The sequence below is a fragment of the Labeo rohita genome, chromosome 7 (genome assembly GCF_022985175.1).
Source record: "Labeo rohita strain BAU-BD-2019 chromosome 7, IGBB_LRoh.1.0, whole genome shotgun sequence".
NCBI classification, from domain to species: domain Eukaryota; kingdom Metazoa; phylum Chordata; class Actinopteri; order Cypriniformes; family Cyprinidae; genus Labeo; species Labeo rohita.
The window spans coordinates 27403436-27426973 of record NC_066875.1 but is presented as its reverse complement, the minus strand read 5'-3'; the positions used below and the strand labels follow the sequence as shown (position 1 = coordinate 27426973).

General features: G+C 37.4%; 1 protein-coding gene across 1 annotated transcript in view; it reads right to left on the bottom strand.

Moving 5' to 3' along the window:
- fto (FTO alpha-ketoglutarate dependent dioxygenase) overlaps nucleotides 1-23538 on the bottom strand; it is a 166393-nt gene that overhangs the window by 108444 nt on the left and 34411 nt on the right. Inside the window, exons 3-8 of the mRNA XM_051114696.1 lie at nucleotides 21130-21880; nucleotides 16268-16321; nucleotides 15990-16160; nucleotides 11877-11956; nucleotides 11609-11752; nucleotides 3839-3958 (exon numbers count right to left, since the gene is read on the bottom strand). Of these exons, the coding sequence (XP_050970653.1) occupies nucleotides 3839-3958; nucleotides 11609-11752; nucleotides 11877-11956; nucleotides 15990-16160; nucleotides 16268-16321; nucleotides 21130-21880 (1320 nt within the window). The remainder of the gene's footprint in view (nucleotides 1-3838; nucleotides 3959-11608; nucleotides 11753-11876; nucleotides 11957-15989; nucleotides 16161-16267; nucleotides 16322-21129; nucleotides 21881-23538) is intronic.

Below are 23538 nucleotides of genomic sequence, written 5' to 3'. Positions count from 1 at the left end.
ATTTTATTTTATTTTTTTGGCAAAAAAATTATTTACAAATAGTTACATCTCGGCCAAATATTGTCCTATCCTAACTAACCATACATATATTGGAAAGCTCATTTATTTCAGATGTATAAATCTAAAACCTCTATGACTGGTTTTGTGGTCCAGGGTCATATATGTGTGTGTGTGTGTGTTTGTGTGTGTGTATAGTTTAAATAGTGCTATTAGTTTATTTTTTAGTTGCATGTGTGAATAACAGTTACACACCAAATATTATTATTAATATACTACTACTAAAAAATAAAAAATAAAATAATAATGATAATAATAATAATAATAATAATAATCTGGTGCGTAACTGTTGCAACATTATTTCTAAAATCCATTTTAATCACAGATATCAGTAGTAATACATTGCCCTAGCATGCATAGATTAAACAGCCACAGAAAAGAGCTACAGAGGAAAAAATACACAGCGGCCCTAAGAAAGGCAGGCATTCTGGAATATTATTATGATGAAAATTCACAGCAAAGCTATTACATTTATAATGTTTTACAAACTCATCAAATAAGTGAATAGAGATTAATTGCCCCGGTCGACCTTAAAATAATTATCAGAACGAGGCAGCTCTAAACTAGATGAAATTGATACACTTGAATAATTAGATCCTTGGCACTGACCTACTGAAGTCAATAAAGGTTATTAAGGCCAATTGCTGTCTAAACGCATTAGAGACAGAGAGAAGCGCTCCGCACCACATCCAGCATTTCAGCGGCTATACGATAATCCCCTCACTGCGTCCGCCTCTCTCTCTCTCTCTCTCTCTCTCTCTCCGCTGCCCTCACACACATATACACCCCCTACCCTCAGACACACTAAACCAGATTGGATTCGCTTAACCTTTCAGTGGCTTTGATCAAATGAGCTCACACTGCAATAACATTTACATTGACCCTCACTCTCACTCTCTCGCTGGGGAGAGAGGTCTTTACCTTCCTGTCTGCCACACACACGCGCACGCTAGGTCAATAACGTAATCAGATATCAATGGTGACCCCTGCAGTCATGATTGCTCGCTTTCTCTCGCTCGCTTTCTTTCATTGGACAGAGAGGATGAAATTATGAAACGGCCACTGTGCACGAACCGACACACACACGCACACAAATAAAGACCAACACAAACACCACCGAAAGGGAACAGAAGATGCATCTAAACTGTACCGGTAAACACATAATAGTTTCTATTCAGTCTGAAAATAAATGTTTCAGCACACAATATTTGATGACGGCGTATGTGGCAGAAAGATAGAATAGACGCAGCGAGAGAGGGAAAAAAGCTTTTTGATGTGACGCTCTGAGCGACAGAAGTGGAAAAAGTGACAAATTAGACCTAAAACATCAGAATAAACCCACGATACTGGTAACAGGCCTGTCTCACTCTCAGCCGTCTCACTTTCAGCCCTGCAACCACGTACAAATGAAAGAAGAAAAAAAATGGCTGGATGGTATTTAAAATATTTTGCATATAGCCAACTATCTCTTCTGCGCCAGGATAGATAGACCGAGAGAAGGAGAGAAAGAAAGTGTCACTGTTAAAAGCCTAAATAAATGTCAGTGGTGTATGAGGAGTACGATAGCTTCTCTGTAGGGACCTGACGTTCACCCTGTGTGTGTGTGTCTGTGAGAGAAATTGAGGAAAGGGACTTGAGACCTGATGTTTGATAACATTTACCTCATCTTATCACAGCACATTTAAATGCCTATCTTTATTCTTTTCTTTCGTCTTTTCTATTTTCCGCCATATTTCCTATGTTGCTTCCATTAAGCAGCTCACATTAATTCATGAGGTACAGGTTGGAGAGAGAGAGGCGGGGGAGAGACAACCACAGAATGAGCGAGAGAGAGAGTTGTTTTATCAGGATGTCATTCAAATGGAGGGGTGAAAATTTGCATCACAACAGCCTGAAGAGCAAGAGAGGGAGACACAAGAAAGAAAACGAAAGAGAGAAACCCCCATGGGAGAGGAGCGGTTTTAATAAACAGCAGGAAGAGGGCGAACACACGGAGAAACACACGGACCGGCCAACCCCGGACCTGCTCGGACTGCCGGAAAATCAAGAAAAGTGCAGGAAGGCCAACGAGACAATTCCCAAGAATCTAGATAAACACATGTCTGCGGTAAATGCCATGACTGTCGGTTGAAATCATTCTTAAATGAATTTAAATCAGCCATGAAAATATCAGATATTAGGAATTCAAATGAATATTTATTTTCTAAGTGCTTTCACATTCATGAGCCATTTATTCAATATTTGTTTAACTAATAAAATGCAGGAAACGGCTTAAAACAAATGCACCCACAATTTCAAAAATATAAATAATAAAAAAAGAAGAATTAACGCTGAACTTACAAAAAGAAAAATAGAGTCCAAAAATGGCTAAATGAATGAATTTTTCTCCTTTTCCTCTCTCTTTTTTTAAAGATTTACTTGGTTAAAACCATACATGATATAATTTCATAAATTAAAGATTATCTTTTCATCTCATTGTATTATTTAATAATACATAATAACACTTACATAATTTACCATTGGCAGAAAAATCTATGACACTTACATAACATTAATTGAAACAAAAAAAAAATGTTACATGCGTTTACAATTGAACACATTACTTAATTGTTTTAATATATGGGTGGATATCAGCGGTTCTAAATCGTGTTTCTTGATAGAGGGAGACTAGTATCTCACAGTGAGACTGTCTCACCCTTCATACACACATAAACACACACACACACACACAGAGCGGCTAGCTCAGGAGCCGGTCTTTAGCCCCAGCAGCACATTAGATGTGATTACTGCTCAAAGAGCGAAGAGGCAGTGAGAGGACGACAGAATATGGTGATACAACAGTGCCCCCTACTGAAAGTAACTACAGCTCTGAGAGCAGAGCTGTGTGCTGAGCACATACACACACATATGGATCAAACATGTGTCAAACAGACAATACTGATCAGCTGTGATCACCTAGATTTAAATAACCTCTGCATGGCTGCTATGGCAGTACTGAAAGCCCGGATGCCACTCTGTATACTGGGGTCATCTGGGGCAGAAGGGTTACTATTGGTACAGGCAGTGTCCAAAGTCAAAAATTAATAAATAAAATGGCTGTAGCAAAAACTTTGGGCAGTGAATATATAATACAAAAAAAAAAATCTAATCAAAAATCAAATCTAAGAAATGTGGAATTCATCCACATAAAAATACAAACTATTACAGAAAACAACAAACTGCTCACCTCAGTGGAAAATGAAACCTCATAGGTTTCCCAGAACAGCACATCCACAATACCTATGTGGAATATTCTTTACGTTAAGCCACCGCAACAAAATATAAAGGAGAAAACTACAAAGCATCTTCACGTTTGTGTGACAAAAGCAACTGCACTTGTTAATAACTGCCTAATCAATGATGCAATAGAGAGCCAATTACACTGCTATGGGAATTAAAAAAAAAAAAAGTATATATAAACAAAAAAATTATGGTAGGTAAGCATGATAATTAAATAAAGGACTATGTGTTATGATTGTGTTAAAACAAATCTATTCGCTCACTCCATCTGCACACTTGTTTCACATTAACCGCATTTATTGTGAGTTCTAAATATTGTAAAATGTGTTTGCAATGCTGGGATTACTACACTGTACTGGTAGCTAAAAGCATAATCAAATTAGTCCAAATATTTCATAAACAAACACGCACATGTAGAGCTAAATGTCAGGTGCTGAATTCAGCGGAAATCTGGGCGCAGATTCTGTGCAGGCCTGCTTACAGTTCACTTCATCACTCTTACCATTCGCTCCATTTCCTTCCAGTCTTTCTCCATCTGTTCCATGGGTTTAGTCCACCAGCTGCAGAATCGAGCGTAACGCCGGCCCTGGAACCAGTACTGCCTCAACCATTCAAACTCCACCTGAACGGAGCAACACAGGGTCAAGATGTTACAGCTGCAGGGTGTCATTTCTACACTAATAGAGACACCAAAAAGAACTGAAAAATTTAATGTTTGTTTGTTTTTTGTTTTTTTTGAACAGGTTTCACTAATCGCTCTCTTTGTCTGGCATTGATTGGACAAGCAATGTTCAAAAAAGAGCCATAGTCTTTTCACCTTTCAGGGAAATTAACTTACGTTATAAATTAAAATGCTAGAAAAAATAAATATAAATGTAATACTTTTTATAAATTTCTTACTTTTAATTTTTAAAAAAAAAATTGTATGTATTTGTTATGATTATTTTTAATTTCTTTGAATTACCATTGTTTACTGTGAAATGTACATAAAAAAGAATTATAAATTCTGGCTAACACGAAAAGCTGATATTTATTATTATCATAATTACTAGCAACTGAGGGACTCCAATGCAACTACTACAGAAGGTTCAAACGCTCACTGATGCTTTAGAAGGAAACACGATGCATTAAGAGCCGGGGGGGTGAAAACTTTTGGAATTTAAAGATCAGGGTAAATTTAACTTATTTTGTCTTCTGGGAAACATGTAAGTATCGTCTGCAGTTTATAAAGGACAGTACTAAGTGAATAAAATATGATATTTAGGCAAAATAAGAAAAATGTACACATCTTCATTCTGTTCAAAAGTTTACACCCCTGGATCTAAATGAATTGGTTTAGCTTCAGGAGCATCAGTGAGCATTTGTAATAGTTGCATATCCCTCAGTTGTCCTCAGTGTGAAAAGATGGATTTAAAAATCATACAATCATTGTTGGAAAGGTTTCAAATACACAAAAATGCTGAAAAACCAAAGAATTTGTGGGACCTGAAGGATTTTCTTGAAGAACAGCAGGCAGTTTAACTGTTCAGGACAACATAGGACTCATAAACAACTATCACTAAACAAAACGAAACAAAAAACACAGCTGTGGCTCATTCAGGTAACAACACAGTATTAAGAATCAAGTGTATGTAAACTTTTGAACAGGGTCATTTTTATAAATTCAACTATTATTTTGGACTATATGTAAACGTCTTTTATGTTAAATATCTTATTCAGGTCAGTACTAAATAAAAAATAACATGCATTTTGTATGATCCCTGCTATTTTGGTAAAATAATGAACATTTTGTGAATGTAAGTTTTGACCTCAATATATAATGTTACTGAACAATTTTAAAAGCTAGCGAAAACAAGCTCTAAAACATTTTGCCTTTCTGCAGCAGAAAGGCTCTTGAAAACTAGGCCGATGAAGTCCAGTCCTTGAATGAGAGGTCAAACCGTAGCAAGCAGCTGACATCTACTTAACAACGACTAAAAAAAACAGCAGTCAGGTGTGTTTGATAGTCTGTAAAATGTGGTTGTTGGACAAAAATGTTTTGTGCTCCAGTCATTCTTCACTATCCCTCACTCTGGCCTATGTGTAGTGTATTATATCAGCACGGTCTGAAACAACAGCAATCCAGACGTCCATCCATTTATCAAACTCTATCCATCCATCAGTGGGCAATTTAGCAGCAGAACAGAGCAGCGGAGGGAACTGTGTGCTAGTCACCTGAGTCAGTGAGGTGGGGAAACGGGGGAAGGGCATTTATACGGAGTGGTGGGAGTGATTTTCAAAACTAAACACCCACGTTAAGGTCACGCTAACAAGGGAACGCAGGTAGCCGCACACACTCCTAGAGGACAACGGATGCAAAACAAATCACACACACACACACACATAAACATACTACTTGCTTTGTACTCAACATCTTTGCGTTTTTGTGTGGCGCTGATCAAAACTGTGTCATCACAATAGGAAGGGGGATGATGACATCTGCATTTCCTGTTTTCCTGTTTGTTGTTTTGTTTCCTTTGTTTATGTCTGCTGCTACGTAACACCCAGGAGAGACGTAAAGATTTATCACACGCCGAAAACATCGCACCTACACACACTTCTCTTACCTCTCCTCCTCAGCCGGCTTCTTTTCATTCTTTACTTCATTGCTTTCATTCTTCATCCCATCAATCTCTCACTTTCTCTCTCTACAGGGAGCAACAGAATCCACCACAGGCTCTCAGCCTTTCTCCTCTGGGAATCTTCCCATCTTTGACTCTTTGAAGCGATGAGTTAACCCTCCTAAGGATGCTTAATGTAGCCACGTGCACGTGTGTATCTGTGTCTGCCCCACATGTAAATGTAAGCACCTCACATTTGCCCTCCCACAAGCGTTGAACAAAGCACTGCTCCAAAATTCATTCTCCAAACAACAGGCCCCTCTGCGCCTTAGCTAAGAGTTACAACTAAACAACATGCCGAAAACACAACAATAGAACAGCAACCCGAACATCCACTATGTCTCCTTACTGGATTTTACTGTAAAGTAGCTGCTTTGTTTTGGAGCTACGGAATGACATGAAAGCACACAAATGTGTGACCCTGGACCACAAAACCAGTCATAAGGGTCAGTTTTAGGAAATTGAGATTTAGACATCATCTGAAAGCTATATAAATAAATAAGCTTTCCACTAAGGTCCAATATTTGGCTGAGATACAACTATTTGAAAATCTGGAAATTAAAATATTAAGAAAATCACCTTTAAAGTTGTCCAAATGAAGTTCTTAGTAATGCATATTACTGAACAAAAATTAAGTTTTGATATAAATACAGTAGGAAATTTACAAAATATCTTAATGGAACATGATTTTTGGTTAATATCCTAAAGATTTTGGTGTAAAAGAAAAATTTTTGGCTATCGCTACAAATATACTGGTGCTACTTAAGACTGGTTTTGTGGTCCAGGGTCACATTTTGAATTTTTATTTCATGAGTTTGTTGTTTAAAATAGCACCGTTGTGACTGTTTTATACAACTGTTCAATAAACAAGAAATTAATATTGAGCAACTTACTTTAGAATGTTGCTAGACAAGGTGTTTACAAAAAGGTGCGTTTATGAATTTAGGGAGCTACATAATAGCTAAAAATATGTACACAATACCATTTAAAAGTTTGAGGTCAAAAATACAAGAAAAACAGTTATATTGTGAATTACTGTGAAATACTGCTAGTGTTAACACTGTATTATATTTTATATTTATACGGAAAGCTGAATTTTCAGCATCATTACTCCAGCATTCAGTGTCACATGATGCTTCAGAAATAGTTCTAATATGCTAATATGGTGCTTGAGAAAGATTAATTATTGATTATTGTTAAAATAGCTTTTTCTATAAACTGCGATACATTAAAGCGCAAATATTTTTTATTAAAAAAGTTTTATATATATATATATATATATATATATATATATATATATATATATATATAAAAAGGTTAAATTTCATTTATTAAATTTAAAAAATGAAAATTCTGTCTTTAATTACTAACCCTTATGTTGTTCCAAACTGTTCCAAACAAAATTAACGTCTTCATTAAACTATTTCTTCTCCTCCGTGTCAGTTATTACTCTCATGTACTTTCATGAGCATGCGTCAAAGACTGACACGGAAGAGAAGAAACTGTTGAATAATGTTGTTTTCTTGGCACACAAAAACGATTCTCGTAGCTTCAAAAAATTTCGGTTGAACCACTGATGTCACATGGAATATTTTAATCGATGTCATGACTACCTTTCTGGGCCTTGAACATGGTAGTTGCATTGTTGTCTATGCAGGGTCAGAAACTTTTGAATTTCATCTTAATTTGTGTTACAAAGATGAACGAAGGTCTTACGGATTTGGAACAACATGAGTTCACCCTAAAAAATTAATTATTGGGTGAACTAGCCCTTTAATCTAAATTTCATCAATAAAATCCTAAATATTTCTTGCAAAAAAAAAAAACTGACCATATTTTTATGGTGCAGGCCAAGTAAAAAATTGCAGAAACCTTTTTTCATAGCAAAAAAAAAAAAAAAAAAAAAATCGTATAGTTTATTTACTTCGTATGTTTATTTTGTTTCGTATTAAGAGTAGAAAGTAATACGTGTATGTATTTTATTTTTAAATCCTGTTGCAATGAAAGCTGTTGCGGACAGGTCATTTATCTAACGGACCGTAAAACTGCACACCTGACTCTCTTATACTGCTTCATAAATACCTGTGTTGGCTATCAGTTTATAAGCATTCAAACTGGCTTGAACAGGATCATCTTTAGTTGGACTGAGATCAGACACCCCGGGTTCACTTTCACATATGGCCGTCTTCAAAGAAATGCTACACTTTGTGTTGGTTCAAACCTACAATCGCTTCAGACCAATGCCAACCGCTGACAGCCTCTCTACGGACGCCGGAGGCTACAAATGCTAGCAGCCGCTTTTGTGTCTGTCGTTCCCCCCCGTGCTGATTGTCTGTCTGTCCTTCTGCGTTGAAAGCCCACACAGCGCCGAGAGCTTTGAGCCAACATGGAGGCCAGTTTCCCGCAGAGCAGGCCTGCAACAGGCACAAGGCTGGAAACTATGCGACTGGCATTTAGAGCCAAGCCGTCTGCTGCTGTGAGGTACTGAGACTAAATGCCACCTGCATATGCTGGAGGGAGAAAAAGAGAGAGAGGAAACAGACAGAAACAAAAGGCTTTCAGTGACAGGTGGACAGTCTGTCTGCCTATATCTCCAGCTGAACGTGGCCGTAACTACTAGTTAGCTAAGTTAATGCTCAGGTGCTCATCACGGTGACCTGCGGATATAGCACTGCCGCATCTTATAGATCAAATGGGTTAGGATTTCTAGTATCTTTCACACAAGACTCACTGTCAGCACTCTGTGCTGTTTGCTCTGTCAACCCACATATGCACACCTGGTCATATAAATAAACATTTAAATGAAATAAATCTGATTTATTTAAACACAAATTAAACATTAAAAAAAATAGTAAAAATTCTAAAGAACATAATATATGGTGCATATATTTAGCAAAATGACCCTCTCAAGAGTTAATTTTTCTAACTGACTAACTAATTCATGGTCACTGAATATATTTTTCTGATGTAAATGTGACATTACATCAGTGAAACACTGATTGGGCGACTGGATGAGACCGGATATGGATTTCGGTAAGTTGTAGGATAGTGCTTATTTTAATATACATTCAGATGTCAATTCATGTTTCTTCTGTTCTTTAACTGGTGTTAAAGCAGAAGAGACGATCAGTTTACGGTCTGTCACTCCACGTTAAACTGCACCAAAAATGCATTTATTGTTTGAATACTTTAATAAAATGGACAGAATTTGAACTCCAAGACTTTCTTGAATATCTAAAGTAACAAAGTACAAAGCTTATTGCGATTTATTAGATGGGAGATACGCTACAATGTTCCGTTCATTAAATGAAAACAGGCTAGACTAATCAATTCTTGGGATTTAAGAATCAATATTGAGAACTGGTCAAAATCAAGATTTTTTTTTTTTACCCACCCCCTAAACTTCAGTATTCGGTGACATAACTTCTTGAAACAAAGCTTTTTTGATGCACATAGGCATTTATTTTATAAATGTGTTGTTGTTTATGCATGTTTTTAGATGTGCATTTTGGGGATTTTATTTGCATCTTGAAGTTTCCGTTCCACATATCTGATTCAATTTTGCTAAATTTGCATAAAAAACTTACATGGTTGGAAACCCATCTACAATATATAAGGGAATACAAAGTGCATATGCAAAACTGGTGCATTCTGTTCGGTTGATAAAGTTTGCATAAAAATACACTGATGGAAATCTGATTACTGATGTAAACTTGAATAGGTATAAACAAAGTAGATGTGAAAGCAATAATGGACAGAGGATTTTCAGCAAATAACGACATAATCCTCACACAAATCTATCATCATGGCTTCAGAAGACTTGGAATATTGCACGTCACAATAGCGTTAGTCACTGGTTGATATTCCAACACAGTAAGTGGCAAGATTGCAACTCAAAGGGGACATCAGATGTCCATTATCCACAAGTTGGTATGGTTTTTTTAGGGTCTTCACTAGGGCTGGCCCCTAATAGTTGTTAATAGTAGTTGAATCATGTCGAAAGGTCACGTCGAATGTAGGCGAAACTACAGACCCAGTATTTACAAAGAGAACGCGCAAAGACTAAGGAAGTGCAAGTAAGTCAAACGCAAAGGTACAACGATGTCAGACGATTCTGAAGTTGTAGGAGAAAATGAGATGGAGTTTTTCGCCATACTCTACCTTTTTGAGCCAGAGTACAGAGACGATGAATTTAGACGTGATTCATAGTGTTTCGTGGACGCGCATCCCAGAGCCTGTGCTACACAAGCTTTTGTGCTTAAAGTATACAATTTTTAATTTTTTTTTTAAAAAATCGTTTTGCTAGATAAGACCCTTCTTCCTCTGCTGGGATCGTTTAGAGTCCTTTAAGAAGCTGCGTTTAAACTACATTTTAGAAATTCAAAATTGGGGCACCAATGAAGTCCATTATATGGAGAAAAATCATGAAATGCTATCCTCAAAAACTATAATTTCTTCACGACTGAAGACAGAAAGAAATGAACATCTTGGATGACAACGGGGTGAGTAAATTACCTGTAAATTGTTGTTCTGGAAGTGGGGTTCTCTTTTAATTAATGGTTACAAATGCTCTCTCCTCCTCCCTACTCTTGCATTTTGAGTATGATCCACTAGCAAAAAGTTAAAGACAAATGTGACTCTTTTCCTATCTCTATATTGTCTGTAAAATGTTTTTGTTCATCATTTTGGCTATGATTATCATGTAGTGAAAATGTGATTTTGTGAAAGCCGAATCATATGGAACACTTTTGATGTTTTACACTTTCTACTTTCATTGGGTTTGGAGCAAGGTTCACAGGTTTGGAACAACATGAGAGTAAATAAGTGTTGACAGAATTTTCATTTAAGGCGAAACAGCTCTAAATCCAACAACTTCTCAGAAGACCCTGCAGGTCCAAAACCTTGGGAGTGAGAGATACAGGATACAGAAAGCAGAAAAGATCTTTTTCCCAGCAACCTCTCCATATACCAACACCGACCCTAAACACACAGGTAAACATTCACCTTTATCAACATCAATGGACTAACACACTCCATTAATCCTACACACTGCAGATCCTTTACAGATCCCCCAACAGAGGCTGCTTACCGCAATCTCCATGCAGTCCACCACACAAAACAAGAGCTAGACGCTGAGCTCTGCTAGAACAGCATGCTGGGATAAAAACGACTATCAATAATAAATAATACAATAATACATCATTTAAGAACACATGGGCCCTCGTGGGCAGTTTCAACAAAATAGCCTCAATCAGGTCAGAGCGCTGAGGTCGGTAACCTCCGGGGAAGCTGCCGCCCCCAGGCAGAGGTGTATATATATATATATATATATATATATATAGGACTTTATATTTTGAGGGGGGTTTTAAGGTGCTGAGTGGTAATCCAGGTGAGTTTTGGGTTCAGCAGAGACCTACACAAGGCCGTAGATAGTTAGGTCCTCTGAAAGAGCTATTGTTTAGGGTTTGAAAAATTAATGCCAAGTACAACCTTTAAAAAACCTCCGAGCAACCTCATCTGTTATGGCCTGAGACACACGTTTGGGATTTTGTGTTATGAGTACACATTTTACAATGCTTCAAACACACTCACAATCTCGTTCAAATACACACCTCGTTGTGGATGTCCTCAATGTGCTGGAGGGCGGAGGGGAGGAGGGACTTCAGGCTCTTGGTGTTTTTCTCAGGGTCGGTGTGTAAATTCTCCAAGGCCTCTGAGCTGCGTTTCTGTATGTAGTCCAGCGTTCCTGTACAACACTAAAGGAACATGACAAGTTATAGTGTGATATTTACATATAAGCCAGAAAGGGAGATACTGGTTCAGGAGTTAACATGAAAGGTGATGAGGTCTGATCATGACAACTGGAAAGATGATGCTCACCTGTACGACTCTGTGAGTGGAGCTGAATCTAGCCGTGTCACCAGCCAGTACACAGTGCTGATGTGTCCGATTCAGATCATCTATAGACACAATCACATGCCAACAGCCACACACACAAACCAGAAGAAACATACTTTAATATTATTATGACCTTTATTTGTCTTGGTCATTTAACTATTACTCAGCATGTATATATCCTATATAGGTCCCACTTTATATTAGGTGGCCTTAACTACACCACCAGTCAAAAGTTTTTTCTTAAAGAATTCTCATCTGCTCACCAAGCCTGCATTTATCTGTTCCAAAACACAGCAAAAGCAGTAATATTGTGAAATACTTTTACTATTTAAACTAACTGCTTTCTATTTGAATTTATTCATGTGATCAAAGCTATATTTTTAGCATCATTGCTCCAGTCTTCAGTGTCACATGATCCTTCAGAAATCACTATAATGCTGATTTGCTGTTCAAGAAACAATTATTATACGATTATTATTAACAAATTATAGACATTAATACTTTAATTTAGCAAGGATGCTTTTACAAAAGATTTCCATTTCAGATAAATGCTGTTCTTCTGAACTGTCTATTTATCAAAAAAACCTGGAAAAAAAAAATTCTACTCATCTGTTTTCAACATAATAATAATAATAATAATAATAAATGTTTTTGAGCAGAATATTCGATAAGTAAAATGAATAAATTACATTTAAAAAATATTCAAATAGAAAACAGTTCTTTTAAATAGTAAAAATATTATGAAAAAAAATTCTTAAAAAAATTCTTTAAAACACACACACACACACACACACAACACACACACACACACACACACACAAGAAATCTTACTGTTCAAAAATTTGACTGGTAATTAGCATATACTTACATTTAAAATGATTCATTTGGTATAATGCACTTATTGTGTACATACATGTTTTTACATCGTACTTACATTTAAAAAAAATACCTGCATGTAATTACATCTGTAAATAATTTCTGTAATTATATTTAGAATTACACTGTTGACCAATCCATTACACCTTAACCTACCCATAACACCAAAACTGTTTCTAACCTTACCCGTATCCCACCTCAACAGCAGCAAAAGTATTTTGCAATACAATATGAACATTATAAGTACATTGTACTTCTTTTTAATGTAAGTACACAGTAGTTAAGCCACCTAACATAAAGTGTGACCGTGACTGTGATTTGTCCCATTGAAATCAATGGATTTGCTGCATTCTCTGCAGCAAAAACTGGAGTGAGAACAACAGTATTGTCCATTTTTATTTCCTCTGTATGCTATTATTTTTTTCTGTCGCATTACATTGTCTTTAAAACACTTATCTAATAATACTCTGCTTCTCTCAACCTGGGCTCTGTCACAACTTCAGCGTGAATCACGGGCCATACCAGATTCCCCTAATAAATATTTATCATTATTCTCTCATCGTCAAGGGGCCGCTGTGCTCGAGTTAAAAGCGGGCTTTTAAATCTATTGGGTCAAAACCTCTCCTTAGGTCTGTCCTGTCCCTGGAGCATTCAGCACAGGAAATCTTATTACCAGCTGGGCCTGGTGTCGGTCCAACAAATTGTTCTCCGCTACCCAGCACCAAATTCCATTTTTGAGAATCTACTGATTAGATTTGCACACAGGAGTCTGAGACATCAGCAGATGGAGGGGAAGAGATGTGACAGTGTTAGAGAATCATGGGAATGTGGAGTTGAATAACTGTAAGTTGTTTTCTGTACACCTTCTTTCCTTTTCCACTCTTTCTTCCTTGCTTGCTTTCCTTTTTCCTTTCTTCTCCCTTCTCCCATTTCCACTTACCTTCTCTTTTTTCATTTTTCCCTCTCTTTAAATTCCTCACACATCATTTTTACTTCCCTTACCTAATATCTTTCCTTCTTTTTGTCTTTTCCTTACTTTACTTCTTTATTTTCATACAGGTGCATCTCAATAAATTAGAATGTTGTGGAAAAGTTCATTTATTTCAGTAATTCAACTCAAATTGTGAAGCTTGTGTATTAAATAAATTCAATGCACACAGACTGAAGTAGTTTAAGTCCTTGGTTCTTTTAATTGTGATGATTTTGGCTCACATTTAACAAAAACTCACCAATTCACTATCTCAACAAATTAGAATATGTTAACATGCCAATCAGCTAATCAACTCAAAACACCTCCAAAGTTTCCTGAGCCTTCAAAATGGTCTCTCAGTTTGCTACACAATCATGGGGAAGACTTGCTGATCTGACAGTTGTCCAGAAGACAATCATTGACACTCTTCACAAGGAGGGTAAGCCACAAACATTCATTGCCAAAGAAGTTGGCTGTTCACAGAGTGCTGTATCCAAGCATGTTAACAGAAAGTTGAGTGGAAGGAAATAGTGTGGAAGAAAAAGATGCACAACCAACCAAGAGAACCACAGCCTTGAGAGGCTTGTCAAGCAAAATCGATTCAAGAATTTGGGTGAACTTCACAAGGAATGGACTGAGGCTGGGGTCAAGGCATGAAGAGCAACCACACATAGACAAGGAATTGCAATGTCATCCGCTGGTGTTGGTCCACTGTGTTTTTTGAAAACCAAGGTCACTGCTTTTTAAAGATGCTGATTTCATTTTCCAGCAGGATTTGGCACCTGCCCACACTGCCAAAAGCACCAAAAGTTGGTTAAATGTCCATGGTGTTGGTGTGCTTGACTGGCCAGCAAACTCACCAGACCTGAACCCCATAGAGAATCTATGGGGTATTGTCAAGAGGAAAATGAGAAACAAGAGACCAAAAAATGCAGATGAGCTGAAGGCCACTGTCAAAGAAACCTGGGCTTCCACACCACCTCAGCAGTGCCACAGACCGATCACCTCCATGCCATGCCGAACTGAGGCAGTAATTGCAAAAAAGTAAAAGCAAAAGGAGTTTGAATTGGAGTTGAATCACTAAAATAAATGAACTTTTCCATGACATTCTAATTTATTGAGATGCACCTGTATTTCCTTCCTTCCTTTTCAACCCTCATTTCCTCATTTTTTGTTCCTTACTACTTTTCTCTTTTCCTTTCATCTTTTTTTCTTTTCCTAACTTGTCGTTCCTTCTATTCTTGTTTCCTTCTTTCTGTTTTGTTTTTATTTTTGTGTTCTCTTTTCCCTTTTCCTTTTTGTGTTGTGGATTCAATCCTTCACCTCCTTTTTGTACCTCATTTCCCTTTGTTTCTTCCTTTCCTATATTTTCCTACACCTTTTTGAAAAGCAACTGATGTGAGCTGCTACACTATAATGAATGCTTGCTGAAAATCCCAACACACTATCCTGCCATCTAGACTTCACAAACCTTTAGAAGCCACTTCCTACAAACTCGAGAGAAAAAAATCTGACTAATTCAGCCAGAAGACATAGTGTCATTAACAGTTTATGAGCCAGTTTCCCAGTCACACTTTCACCCTTGTCCTGTGCCCAGGAAACCCATTATGACCCATTATGTTTATACTGCTTTAGCTTTTTATTTAAAGTCACTTCACAGGACTAAGAGTGCTATTAGGTAGGTATAAATAATGCTTAGTTTAGAGCAGCCAGCAGCAAAGAGGCCCGATCACTGGAAAGCCCTTCAAAAAAAGATGAAAACGTCCAAACAGAGACGATAAAACTGTGCGTATAAGGAGGGAAAGCATTAGTCATGCTTGTACACAGAAATCGGGAAATAAATAGTGTCCTTATCAAGGTCATCAGACACACTTTATGGGATATTTAGAGGAGAGGGTTTGCGCTTATGTGGGGTCGTAGACAGGGGGCATCTGTTGTAGCCATCAGTAATAAAAGTCTGATTTACTGATTCTCTCTCTCAGTCCTGCTCTCAGACAGGGGTCACAACGCTTCATAAAATAACATTTGGTTTTCTTAACCTCTCCGATACACATGATAAAGGAACCTGTGGAAGCAAAATCCTTGGGAAACAGACACACATATGTATATAAAAGGATGTAGATGTGTATATCCTCTGGGAAAGATAATTCCTGGTCTAATGCATTTCAACATGACCGAGACGGTACTATCCGCTTTACACATGTACTTGAGTCTACTGTTTCTGGACACAGATGAATGTGATTGTGTACCTGTCATATAGTAGCAGTCTCCAGACTGTAGAGGCAAAGCCAGACCTGGTGTGTGGATGTCCCAGGCCACCTTCAGTCCAACACGCCAACACGCCTTCTCTTTTTGCACTTCCTCCTTCTCCGAAACTTCTCCTTCTACCTTCAGTTCTTCTTTGCTTGTTCCTTCACCTTCTGTCTCTGTTTCTTTTTTTCTTTTTCTTTTTCTTTTTCTTTTTCTTTTTCTTTTTCCTTTTCCTTTTCCTTTTCCTTTTCCTTTTCTTTTTCCTTTTCTTTTTCTTTTTTTTCTTTTTCCTTTTCTTTATTCTGTCCCTCTCCGTCTTTTTCAGTCACCCCTGTAAACATAGTTGTAGTTTGACATTTAGAGCAGGGATGCACCAAAAATGTTTTATCTAAATGATACAAATAATCAGATAATTATTTATTTGTTATAGACAATGACTGTTGAATGATCGATATTACATTTCAGTAGTAACACTTCAGATTAAAGGAGAAGTTCACTTCCAAAGCAAAAATTTACAGATAATTTACTGACGATGTTCGTATCTTTCTCTCTTCAGTCGTAAAGAAATTAAGTTTTTTAAGGAAACCATTTCAGGATTTCGCTCCATATAGTGGACTTCAATGGTGTCTGTGATTTTGAACTTCCAAAATGCAGTTTCAATATAATTTCTATAATTTTATATAATTTATATACCTTTTAACCTCAGATGCTCATCTTGTCTAGCTCTGCGTGAACTCTGTGTAATCCGGGTCAATACAGTTAGGGTAGGTCTAAAAACTCCCATCTCATTTTCTTCTCCAACTTCAAAATCGTCTTATATCGCTGTTTTACCTTTTTTTGCAGCTAGACAAGATGAGCATTTGAGGTTAAAAAGTATATAAATTGTCAATTTTTTTTAGAAAATAACCACTAGATAAGACTCTTCTTCCTCAGCTGGGATCGTTTAGAGCCCTTCGAAGCTGCATTTAAAACCGCATTTTGGAAGTTCAAACTCGCGGACACCAATGAAGTCCATTATATGGAGAAAAATCCTGAAATGTTTTCCCTCAAAAAACAATTTTTTTACGACTGAAGAAAGAAAGACATGAACATCTTGGATGACAAGGGGGGTGAGTACATTATCTGTAAATTTTTGTTCTGGAAGTGAACTTCTCCTTTAAGATAACAAGTTAAGATTAAGATAATCCTCGTAACAAGTTACAGTACATGTATTTAGTATACTAATAACAATAAGTCATACACAATTACAAGTAAATAACCTTAAATTTATTATAAGTGCATGTTGTTAATTAATATTACTCAGGGTCCATCAAAATAAAGTGTGACCATTTCTATATTATTTTTGCCTAAATCAAAAATAAAACACTAAAAACTAAAATATTTTAATGCTACAAGTGAATTTAGACATGACAGTATGAACTACACAGTACAAAAATGGATATTCATTTTGAGATTTGCAATGTTTTAAATTGTTAAATTAGTGTTTTTAAAGATTTTTAAAGGGATAGTTCACCCCAAAATGAAAATTCAGTCATTAATTTCTCACCCTCATGTCCAAACTTAAGACCTTCATTCATCCTCAGAAAACAAATTAAGATGTTTTTTATGAAACCCGAGAGCTTTCTGACCCTGCATAGACAGCAACGTAATTGACACGTTCAAGGCCCAGAAAGATAGTAAGGACATCGTGAAAATGGTCCATCAGTGGTTCAACCTTAATATTATGAAGCTACAAGAATACTTTTTACGCGCAAAGAAAACAAAAATAACAACTTCATTCAACAATTCTCTTATTGTAGCTTCATAAAATTAAGATTGAACTACTGATGTCACATGGAGTTTTGAAACAATGTCCTTACTACTTTTCTGGGCCTTAAACGTGTCAGGTGCTTTGCTGTCTGTGGGTCAGAAATCTCGAAGATTTCATCAAAAATATCTTAATTTGTGTTCCGAAGATGAACAAAGGTCTTACAGGTTTGGAACAACATAAGGGTGCGAAATTAATGACTCATAATTTTCATTTTGGGGTGAACTATCCTTTCAAGAGAGAATCAATGACCATAATAGGTCATCTAAATGTTAAAATAGAGTAAAGCAAATACAAAAAAAGACATCACTGCATTAACATGTAGTTGTTTAGTTGGTTCTGTATACAACGCAATTTAGTGTCAATACCTGAAGTTGGCGTTTCGAGAACCATAATGAGTGTACTGTAAGTCGCTTTGAATAAAATGTCTTACTAATACTCACCAGTACTTTCTAATATACAGTAGTCAACATTTGATGTGGATCAAAACCTTTCAAAGTTGTCCTAAAACCAAAACAACACCCGTTCTTTGATTAACTTTTCTGACCCACTTTAAATGTTAACTACTGTATGTTGTGCAACTTTCACCAACAATCTGTGTTAAATAAAAAACAATGGCAGAGCCACAGAGCAATATATAAAAAGAAAGTGTAACTGATAAGACAAAAAAAAGTAAATAAATAAAACAAGAGAGGGCAGGCTGGCACCTATCAGTGAAATCAATACGAAAGCGCTCTTGGAAGCCTGAGCCCTGAGCAAGGCTTTCTCTGCGCTCAGCAGGGATAAATAGTAACTTAATTTCAGCCTGTGCTTTCTGACACAGCTCTCAAAGGGCCATCTGCAGCTAACACAGCAGCGGTGGAAAAGATTCCATCAAAAACACTTCAAAATCACAGTGGCACAAACCAATGCCTGTTAGAAAAGGAAATGAGCTGGATCTAGTCAGTGTTGGATGAAGAGCTGAACAGATTTGTCACAGAGCGACTCCCCCCGACGGAGACCGTTCGTGACACGGCACGCCGCGCCGCGGCCAGCGTACTCTATAAACCCATCGCAGATGTGTTAAAAGATACGGGCATCATGAAAAGCTTCGGTGAGATATTCTTCTTCAAAGCGTGTTCAGGTGTAACACGAATCTATACAACACACAGATGTTATCCAAAGGGACAATAAAAAAATAAAACCCATTCATGCACACACACAGAGCAACAAATAAATGATGTACAAAGTGAAATTCCTCTGAGCGACAATCCGTTTCAGCTGGTCTGCAGCATTTCATAGCGCTTTCTCTAAAGTGAAGGCAACATTTTGTGCGATGCTCTGCACGGGTACGTACGCACTGCAAAAGCGTTCCATCAGGGGAGTCTCTCTGAAGTCTGGAACCGAGGGGTCAATTTTACCTCCAAAAGAACAGCTGTGGAATAATTCCACACAAACTGACACATTCACACACAAAAACGCACACACAGACCATTCATGCGCTGTTTGAAGCGGGCCCTGGGGAGGTCAGAGGTCAAATCGGTCAGTAAGAGATTGGCGAAACAGAGCTCGCGAGGCAGGTGGTTCTGTTTAGCACACCACGCTCTGTTCTGTCGAACTGACACACACACGCACACAGCTGCATGCTAAGCTGTTAGCCTGACGTGAAGAGAGACTGATGTCCAGAAAAACTTCTCCGGTGAGATTCATGTGAAATATGGAAGATCTGGCTCCTTCTTCATGGAACAACACATTCGACCTATCGAGTGAAGGATGGCTTTGAACTAGCTGGTGTCATAATAAATGTTTTAGGTTCTCAGCGGTAAGCTAGAAAAATAAAGAATTTTTGTCCTTCAGTGAGAATGAAATGGGAATGTGAATGTTTAAAAGGATAGCTAACCCAAAAATGAAAATAATGTGTCCCACAGAATTAAAAAAAAAAAAAAAAAAAAAGTCACACAGGTTTCCAATGACACAAGGGTGAGTAAATGATGATGAGAATGAAAATTAGTATTTTTTAGTCAATTATCAGTTTCAATTCTATGTTTCATAGGGCCTAGCGGATAGGGTGACCAGACATGCAACTTCCCAGGGACACGTTCAGCACAGGATTTCTAAATTGCTTAAATTAACCAGGTGTTGGTTTTTTAGCGCTGCGCCGATCGATCGTTGTACCGTGAGAGCTTTCAGATCGCTCTCGCGGTACTTCGCTGTCATACATTGGTCAATCAGCGCAGATCAAACTTGGTTACCTGGTTAATTTAACAATTTTTAAATCCTGTGCTGAACGTGTCCCCGGGAAGTAGCACATCTGGTCACCCTACTATTGGATATCTATCCGAATTGTTAAAACGGTTCCACTAAAACTTGGCCACAAGTTCACGTCTATGAGTTCACGTCTATGAAAGCAACAGATACGCGCTGCATTTTATTCATAATCAGCTAATTTCAAGATTAAAGACCGCAACAAAAGAGAGAGCGGAATCAGAACTAGAAAGATAAGTTAGTCTTGCTACTTTTAATGAAGATGATTGTGTGTTGAACGTCTGCGACTTGCTTTCAGTCTCATTTGCAGTAGTTTGCACATCGGATTGCTGAAGAGATACTCAGCTACTCAGCTACTAAAGTCATATCTGCCTATGATACGCTCTCACACGTTTACTATTTTTAACATTTTGGGAGGAGTAAAATTTACATGTGGTTTCAACAACCAGATGCATTTACACATGACCAGTTTCCTCTGAAATGCGGCCTACATCGTGTACTTAAGCGGTTTGAGCGATCAGATTTAAAACCATCTCGAAAGCTTTTTTGAGGACATTTACACTTGATCTATTCACGATCGGATAGCTATCCGTGAAGTAATCAGGTGCAAACAGGCCCATCATTTTTCTGAAGAACAGCGGGCAGTTTAACTGATCAGGACAAACAACAAACAAACTCATGAACAACTAGCACTAAACAAAAACAAAAAAAAACAGCTGTGGATCATTCAGGTAATGCGCATGTAAACTTTTGAGTCATTTTTATAAATTATTTTCTTTTGTGGACTATTTGTAAACATCTTTTATGTGAAATATCTTATTCAGGTTAGCACTAAATAAACAATAACATGCTTTTTGTATGAACCCTCTTATTTTGCTAAAAAAAACATTTTTAATGATTATGAAAGTGGGGTGCAATCTTTTGACCTCAACTGTACCAGATTAGATAGGAAGATAGGAGGGTTTTAAATATTATCTTGGACAAAGTAGGGCCTTAGAGTCTAAGAGTCTCAGAACCACAGTGTAAGAGCCCTATGGTGCCATGGTGCACAATATTATATGCTCTACCCAAGACTTTTGACCTCTCACCTTCATTCTTTGGCTCTGCTGGGCAGCTATAGCTGTAGACAGCAACTGGTGACAGAGGAACCAGGTTCTCGTCATGATGCCAACCGACCGCCATTTTGCCCATTCCATAATACGGCTCTTCTTTCAGCTGAGTCATGGCTGTAGGGTCCATGTAGTTGATGAGCGTAATGTTAAACTGAACCAGGCCGGCCACATCAGGTGGCGGAGCGGATGAAGGAGGTGAGGAATGAGAGCAGCCCTGACCGCTGTCTTCTTCCTCTTCCTCCTCCTTCTCTTTCTCCTGCTTCTCCTCAACTAACCTGTCCTTAACACTCTCTTCACACATCCCTTCCCCCGCTGTTTCTTCACTGTTTTCGGTGTCACTGCGGGAACGCTTGACCCCTCTTGCGTTTGTCTGCAGCTTTACATCCGAGCAAAAGAACTGATTTAGTTCCCACAATGCTTTGCAAGCGTCCCTCAGGTCAGAGTCACAGCAAGGTTTCTCTTTCTCATCTTTCTGGCCTTCTTCTCCCTCACAGTGCCAGGGGATGGTGAACAGACGGGTGTCCAGATAACGGTACGTGTAGCCCGGCTGACCCACGAGAGCACGCGAAACGGCTGTGAAGACGTCCCGGTCTCGGACTCGGACAAGATCTCGGAGGAGACATCCACGCCGCTGAAGAGTTTTCAAAGCAGACTGCACCCTCTCATGGAGACCATCTGGCAGGGCACTAGACTGTCGTAAAGCCAGTCCTGCATAACTGGAGTCCCACTGTTGGATTACACAGAGATTGCACACAGATTACACACTGACACATGCAAACATAATGTAATTAGTAAAAACAAAACAAAAACACTGTATGTGAGCAGTCTGCCTTAATATAATTGATCTTTTTTGGAGTCTGATCACTTTCTGATCAAGAATTGTCAATTCAGCTTTCTCCTGTTCGTTTGGAATTACAATACTGTTAAAGCGCTCATCAGATGCAAAATTCACTTTTACATGTTGTTTGAACACATCTCTCAGAGAACGGCTCGTCACCCCACGAAGAAGAGGGGCGGGTGAGCAGAGCTCATTAGCATTTAAAGGGACATGCACCGAAACGGGTCGCTGTGAACAGAGCTGTTTTTGACAAGATAAAAAGGGTGTTGTTTTATACTACCATTGAGAAATTTTAACCAAAGTACATTATAGACCCTAATCATTAAGACCCTAAAGAATCATATCAACTTGTGGAAAATGGGCATTCGATGACCCCTTTAATATAAATTTAATAATAATTTAGGGCTGGGCAATAAAACTATAACAATAATTCTTGTTATATAGTCTAATTTTCCTCTATAAAAAGATAACAAGAGTTCGATAAATGTTTGACATACCATTTATGTGCCAAAAGTGGAACTAAACAGTTTATCATGATAATTATTGATATTAAATGTGATATTTTTTTATTTTGGCCATATCACCCAAACCTAATAATAATATTGTTAATCTTCAGATTGACTTGCTAATGAACTGACTTCTGTTTGTTGATGCTAATGGCAACAAAATTATTTACCTTTCAGATTTGATCAATTTCCATGACTTTTACAAGCCTGGAAAAAACTAATTATGATTTTTCTATGTATTTTCAATGACTTTGGAAACCCATGAAAATTTCTGCATTACAACCGTTCTAAAAATTTCAGATTTTCTTACCAATAGATGCGATTTACGATAAGTGAAAATAGCAATAGATTCTATTTATGCTACGTAAAAATAGCAGTATTTTATACTACTCATTGCATTTATATCATATGCTATTTATACTACTCATTGCAAACATTGGAAAAAATCTGCAACCTAGCATTAACTGTATGCAATAATAAAGTATTGAGTGTAAATTATAAATTTTATTATTAATTTTTGAGAAAACTTTTGAGAGGATGAAAATGTCAGTTTTTGTCAGTTTCTTCTGTTGCTTCTGCCCTTCAGAAGCAGCAGAAGATGCTTGCATGTTTGTTGGAAGACAAATTAAGTACATATTACCTTGATCTTCAAATTCAAAATTCATCTTAACGCATCTTGCTTTCCTTTTGGAGCATCAGTGAATGTTTAAACCTTTTTTAATAGCTGTGTTTGAGTCTCTCAATAGTCCTTAATGTGAAAATATGGATCTCAAAACCATACAGTCACTGCTGGAAAGGGTTCAAATATGCAAAAGATGCTCACGAACAACCATTACAAAACAAAAAAAAAAAAATAAAAAAACGGTCGTAGATCATCCAGGTAACCACACACAGTATTAAGAACCAAGGGTTCCTAAACTTTTGAAGTGGCTTATTTTAATAATTTCAGCTATTTTTTGTCTTGTGGACTATATGTAAATATCTTTTATGTAAAATATCCTACTCAGGACAGTACTAAATAAAAAATATCATGCCTTTTGT